The following is a 6,993-nucleotide window of genomic DNA, read 5'->3' as shown; positions in this document are numbered from 1 at the left end:
AGATAACTTGAAAACAACTTCAAGTATTGTTTTAGTCTATGAAAGAAGAGATTTTACGAAAACAAAATGAATTGGTTGTTAGGTATACACAACCAATCAGCTTGAAATGAAATTCAAACAATGACTCTATTTAAACTAGACCAAGGTCTTAGGTATCTATATTGATACTTGTATAGTTCTCGAATACTTGTATAGATCTCAGCCAATATTGATATGAATTAGTCATATTAGACTGTTTTGGCCTCAAAACATCTACCATGTTTCTTTTAGGAGAAACATTCTCCTTTTGGTCTTTCAAACAAAGGAGAATATATATATATATATATATATATATATATATTTTAAGGACTAATTAAGAGGATAGGGAGGATGTTGAAGATTATAAAAATCTTAGATTACTTTTATCTAATATTTTCCTTTTAATTTTTGGGGGTTAGATAAAGATCATTAATAGATGAATGGAAATATCATCCTTCGACTTCCATCACAAGGTAAACCATCGACTTTCAGGTCTCCCCAACTGATTCTACCATAAAGTTCAATGTTAGGCAATGATTCCCCCACCCAAAAAAATCTTGAAACTTTGAATGTATGTTGTGCTTCCAAAAAAAGTAACTCTTCTCAAAATCTCAAAAAGTCTAGAGTTGGAACCTCATTCCAAGGATTCAAGAGAACCATCTGCCACTTAGATTTCTACCTTTTTCCGCTCGACTATTTGGCCTTCTTTGACCTTTAATATCTAATGTGAGAGTCAACCATTAATGTGTTCTATTTATTGAATAAGATTCTATGATCGGTCCATGACCCTTCGACATCTTTTGTATCTCCTATAAAATGACATTACCTTATGACTTTCTTTAGTTTGTAAGAAGTACGTGTTGAACAACCTAAAGGTGCATTCTAGTTGTGCAAAGGTTTTAAAATTGGGAACCAAGTATATGATTGATCTCGATTGATTTCAATTCAATTTCATGACAAACTGTCCTAGAGTTGGCCTAACTCAGTCGGACTGTATGCATAGAATCGAGTTTAAGCAAATCGACCACAATTAGTTCCAAATCAACTAGGCCGATTATAATCCAAGTTCTAAAATCATAAATCTACTAGACACAAGATCTACCGCATAGGTTGATTACCCAGATAACTGACTCTCCCTATTTCATTAATTTCTAGGGGATCAATGTCTCAAACATCTGTGATATTGTATGGTTCCAGTCAAGACACTAGCTATATAATTGATCAAAATTTGGAATTATATGCAAGCATTTTTTTTTTAATATAATATATACCCTTTGTAACTACCATTTGACTTTTAAATCACTATTAGTTTTCCCATATTAGAGGTCACTAATTTTTACGTATAATGCAAGAAAGTTGTGGTCTTACAAGAGTTATTTTCATGGATTACTAATTTTATTAGCTTACTCTACTAATTAATAATTATTGTGAATTAAAGAACTCAAAAGGCTGACAATCATAAATGCTAAGGTTCACTCTCATGACTTTATTGTTTGTATTTTATCCATTATGTTTAATCTTTCATGACAGGAGATCCTTACTTATACAACAAGTATTCTTTTAAATTCACATCTCCATAGTCTTGTGGAAGGAAGTCTTTGTGCATCACCACCCGAGTCGATTGATTACGGATTCGAATCTGCATATCCTATTATCATTCATCGGTCATGCGGAAATGTTGCTTATCGTATCTAGTAATTAACTACATTAAAGGGCTTATCATAATATGTAATCTTGTAAATTTCAACGCAAACATTGTGCAAGTGCATAGGTCAATGGGAGGGATCGTGTGGATATATCTTTAGCGCAGTGGGTGAGGGGGCAAGACAATCTTTTTGTTCCCTCCTATGTCTAGATTTAGACAAATGCAAGCGAGTAGGTTTCTTTTTCCAATAAAATATTGTATCCAAAATGTCAACGACAACCTTCAACCTTCTTACTAAGAGTGCCAAAGTTCAGCTTGAATCAGTTGGACTGACCAAAATTGATCGATTCAATTAAGACAACATTGAACCCTTGCAAATTTGGTTTCAGGTTCGGTTTTATTGAACCATTAGAAACTAAAACCAATTTAGACCGTTTGAAATCGAAAAAAAAAAAAAAAATCAACCCAATAAAAAATGAGATCAGATAGATGGTAATCCAATAGGAAACTGAAAACCCAAAAAAAAAAAATATAGCATGGATTTCCTTATATAGACACATAAATTGGACCAGGTCAGATCAGACCCAGAAGAAACCGGCTTAAGATTTATTTTTTGTAATAGATTGAAAGTGATTTAACCTGATCAAAACTAAACTGAACCGAACCAAACCTATGGGTTATACCATCAATTCAAGGACAGATTGTGGTTGGGGCATGATATCAAGTATCAATATCGCATCTGCCGTATCACTTAAATTGTATTAATATCGATTAAGATGATCTTTGATTCTTAACGGATTCGGATCGATTACCTGTATTATTTCAGGGATAAAACAGTAAAAAATTGTCCTTTAAAAAAAAACCAAGGGCAAAACCGAAGATCGTGGTGGGGCCACTTTTAGTCTCTCTCCTGCCTCTTCCCAAAGTCGACCTTTCACCTGCTATAGCCGGTAACACTAGAAGAATAATCAACTCTCGGTGCTCAGCAGAAACAGGTCCTATACGGCTTCCTGCTGTCTTCTCTTTCCTCTTCCCTCTCTATCCATTCTCCTTAAATCTTGGCTTCCCCAACCTTTCTCCACCAGAAGCAGCAACCGCTGCACAAAGCTTCGTTGCTCCTTCACGCCTCCAAACCCTTGCCTTCTCTTCTCTCTACGACTCTATAAATCTGGTTATGATAGCTGTGATCGACGGGGATCCTGAGAGCCTAAGCTCTTCTCCAGCTCTCGGCTTCCCCCACACCAGATTCTTCCGTTACCGCCGATTGAGGTGATCGATTCTCAAACTCAATACAAAATGCCGAACCCTTCAAAGAGTGGGCACCGAAAGGGGCTAGAAGACAATGGCAAGGGAGCTAGGAAATTGAAGAACAAGGCAGCGTCTTTTCACGGACGACCCCATCCAATTGGGGCGGGAATTCGCCGGCCGAATACCGACCCGGATCTGCTTTCTGCGGGGAAATTTCAGGAGATTCCGTCTGAGATGCCGGTTAGGTTGACGAAATTGCTACTGAACGTGACGATACTTAGGAGTTTGGGAGCTATTCAAGTGGTGATGTCGCCGGAATCGACTGTCGGGGATCTGATTGCTGCGGCGGTGAAGTTGTATGCTAAAGAGGGGCGAAGGCCCTTGCTGCCCACAACGGACCCAGCGGGTTTTGATCTCCATTACTCGCAGTTCAGCTTAGAAAGTAAGCAATTGGAAATTAGATATTTTTCCCTCTCGCTGTGTCTTTATTTCTGATAATTCTTATATTAGGATTTGTGGAAGTGAATTGGGAAATGTTGATGCATTTCTATTGATTTCCGACAGGCTTGATTCGTGAGGAGAAGCTGAAAGAACTGGGGTCGAGGAATTTTTTCCTGTGTCCCAAGAACCCAGACAGAGCTGCGGTAGAGGCATCTTCTTCTTCGTCGACGTTGTCGTCGTCTGCAGCGGTGGCATCGTCATCGTCATCGTCATCGTCATCCTGCTCGAACCAAGCTGAGAAGGTTTCCAAGTTTGCTTTTCCGTGGCTTAGGTTCATGGATTTCTCTCTGTAATTCGTTAGGGAGGAGGGACGAAGGTTCTACTCTCTAATGGTTCGATCATTGTAAATTATTAAGGGGACAAGGAGTATTTTGGTCATTTTATTAATATTGTATTTCCTCATGATTTATCATGTTTAGTGGTGTAATATATTGTTTTTAAAATTTAGGATTGCAATAGACTGCATGCTAATAGATGAATAATTAAAAAATATATATATTGAAGATATAAATAAATAAATACGCCAAATACGTTAATACATAGAAAGGTATTCAATTAAAGAATAATGTTTTCCTTTCGGGAATATGGCCTATGTCAGTTTTTTCTTAAGTTTATCTACGCCGCAACTATGTGCTAAGATCATCTTAATGGAGAAATTTATAGTCATAATTTTTCACTTTATTTGGCAAGTAAATCTTACATTCTAATTTAGCCGCCTCTTGGATTTTTCATATTAGATGTTCAGCCAAACACATCAAAATAATAATATTATTACTATTATTATTATTATTTAAAAAAAAAAAAGTCATATATGATCACTTCATAAGTTTTATTTTTTCACCCCTTATTTAGTAATCCGTTCTCCCTTTTTACTCAGACAAGGCTGCCCATTGTGTTTGGAACTTACAATACAAACATTTTTGCTGACTTTGATATCTATGAAAAACATTACCCACAAAAAAAAAAAAACCCATGAAAAATAGTCCACGAAATATTTTCTCTCAAATGCCAAGTATTATTTGCAAGGTTGAGTTAGTTTTGACCCTCGGATTAAGATGCCTCTTGCACATAGGATAAGTGGCAAAGTTGTGGTCCCATACCTATCTAGGGCAAAACAATACAAACAAGTGGGTTTTTTTTTTTTTAGTCGGGTGAAAAAACAAGTGGGCATTATTATGCTAGTTTTGGTTAGCAAAGAGAGTTCTTTGTTTGGAGTTGATTTATACATACTTGGGAAAAATGATTATGTTATAAGTTTATTAGCTCATATAAACCACTAGGATGGGACATATGCCTTTGCTTGACCATAAGTCTTTGAGAATATAGAATATAGAACGGAGACACCGCCCCCACCCCCCTTCGCCCTTTTTGGTTGGCTCTTTTGACATGTCTTTCTCAATATGTAGAGAGCAAGACTCTCGGGCTGTGACCAATAATGGAAATGGTCCCCAATGATTAGAAACTAGCAAAGCAAAGCTCCACCACTTTGCCACGCTTACGCTTGTCTAGTTTTTCACAAACCCTATTTTCATGATTTAGATTCTTCTCATTTCACACACCATTGTTATGGGAATCGGTTTTACTTTGGTATTCAATATTGGAGTGGAGGCATCTATTGAACTATTGAAAATGGTCCACATGGTCATTAGATTTTGTCTGGAGAATGAGCAAAGTATTAAAAAAATTCCATAAAACCATGGGGACAATGATAATACACTGCTCGAAGAGCTCCAGCATAAAATGGCCTATTACGATAGGAAATTAAGACACCGTTTGATAATATTTATGTTGTTTCTGTGTCCAGAAATAGTAGAAATGGCTTTTCACGTTTTTATAAACAAAAAACAGATTTTTTGTTGTTTGATGAATCTGTTTTTCGAAACGTTTTTTACAGACATAATACCACTAAAAAAGCATCATTTATGGTTTAAATAGTTGAGAGATTTATACAACAACCTTTTTTTTTTTTCCCTCTCAAATTTGTTTCTAGAAACTATGAAACAACTTGTTTCGTCAGAATTGTTTCTAGAATTGTAAATAGGCATAAATTTTGATTTATATTTCTAAAAGCGGTTGAAACGAAACAACTTTATTAGGAGTAGGGGTGCAAGTTATGCCCAATGACCACAACGTGGTTCTAATTCTACCAAAAAATCATGCTATGGGGTTGTGATATGATGCTTGGGTTGCCTAGCCTAGCCCAACCCTACCCTCTATGTTTGTGCATGTCTAAAACCATATACTATATATGTTTACAAGTATAAATGTATGCAAGACAAGGATCATGAATTAAGTATCAAAATTTACATTTAGTGTGAGCCATTGATTTGATATATTAAATCTATACATACTCAAGTTATTATTTATTTATTTAATTAATTTTTGTATATAAAATCTAACATAAATATAAAAAACACAAGGGCAAAACCCATCTTTTTTGAGCTTGGCAAGGTTGGGTCTGGCCTGTGAGTCATGTGAGCATCAAGATGGACCTAGGTTTTCAATAACCCACCTCAGTTTCAGTTTTTATTTGTTTATTTTTTTAATTTAAGAACCATGGTTTCAAGTATCGATATCGTATTGGTCATATGGGCATATCGCATTGGTATTGGCTGGGAGCAATCTTGATACCTGATCTATCCGGATCAATTGCCCATATCATTTCAGATAAAAAAAAAAAAAGGTGATTGATACGTACTGATTTGATCTTATCCGGATTGGTATCAATACCTAAATCCATGAGTTTCGCCCAAATCAAAAGTGTTAAATCTATGTGCCCTTCAAAGATTGTAAGACTCAGGAATGATTTTATGTTATGTATTTTATTTCTGTCTGAAACAATATCTTCTGCTTCATAAATGGATGTTGTTAGACTAAGATTTTGGCAACAATTGATCACACACCTCCTTACCCAAAATATATATATATATATATATATCACAATCTTTACAAGCTAAATCATCTACTGGGGCACATTAATTCATTAAAGTAGTGTGTTTTGTGAACCTTTTCTAGTATGATAAGAACAAAAACATATGCATAATACATGAGTGATACCAGTGAAAAAATAAAAAGACTACCAAAATGTGTGGTGTCTACGCTTAGATTTAGAAAGGCGAAATGATTTCCCCATTCTCTGGTGAAAAGAAAATCTCACCTTTATTGCATGCTCTCATGTGCACTCTTATTGGCCTCACGTTGGTGCAAGGGCCACCCTCATGGTTGAAAGGGTCAAATCAACCTTCTTGTGTCTCAAATAGAGAAAGATCTGGCCCAACTCCAACCAAAATAAAAAGTTTAACCTAACATACCCAAGCCCAAGCCCAAGCCGAGCTGAGGTTACACCTCATACAAGCTATCCATTGGCTTGATTCTATGTCTCTCAGGAAAAAAAAAAAAAAAAAAAAAAAAAAAAAAAAAAAATTACATGATTACCCACTTTTGGGTTTCCATTTACACAATTACCCACAAAAAGTTTTGGTTAATAAAAATACCCAAAATTGAGTTTGGTTTACAAAACTATCCATCCAAAGTTTCAGTTAACAAAAATACCCAAAATCAGGCTTGGGTTTTCAAAACTA

General features: G+C 35.7%; 1 protein-coding gene across 1 annotated transcript; it reads left to right on the top strand.

Annotated features, from left to right (window-relative positions):
* Positions 1-2,682: 2,682 nt before the first annotated feature.
* Positions 2,683-3,868, top strand: LOC122088489 (uncharacterized protein At4g22758-like). The gene is made up of 2 exons (XM_042657770.1): positions 2,683-3,353; positions 3,476-3,868. Exons 1-2 carry the CDS (start codon positions 2,960-2,962, stop codon positions 3,703-3,705), a joined length of 624 nt encoding a protein of 207 aa, XP_042513704.1. The 5' UTR covers positions 2,683-2,959; the 3' UTR covers positions 3,706-3,868.
* Positions 3,869-6,993: the final 3,125 nt, after the last annotated feature.

Source organism: Macadamia integrifolia, chromosome 9 (assembly GCF_013358625.1).
Source record: "Macadamia integrifolia cultivar HAES 741 chromosome 9, SCU_Mint_v3, whole genome shotgun sequence".
In the NCBI taxonomy this organism is placed as follows: Eukaryota; Viridiplantae; Streptophyta; class Magnoliopsida; order Proteales; family Proteaceae; genus Macadamia; species Macadamia integrifolia.
Note: the sequence above shows the minus strand (reverse complement) of the source record. Positions and strands in the feature narration are given on the sequence as shown.

What these genes read in the sequence shown, in the direction of transcription:
- LOC122088489 (XM_042657770.1), top strand. Translation starts at nt 2,960, where the DNA reads ATGCCGAACCCTTCAAAGAGTGGGCACCGAAAGGGGCTAGAAGACAAT. An exon ending in CTCGCAGTTCAGCTTAGAAA is followed by an intron (nt 3,354 to 3,475) that starts GTAAGCAATTGG and finishes GATTTCCGACAG; the next exon opens with GCTTGATTCGTGAGGAGAAG.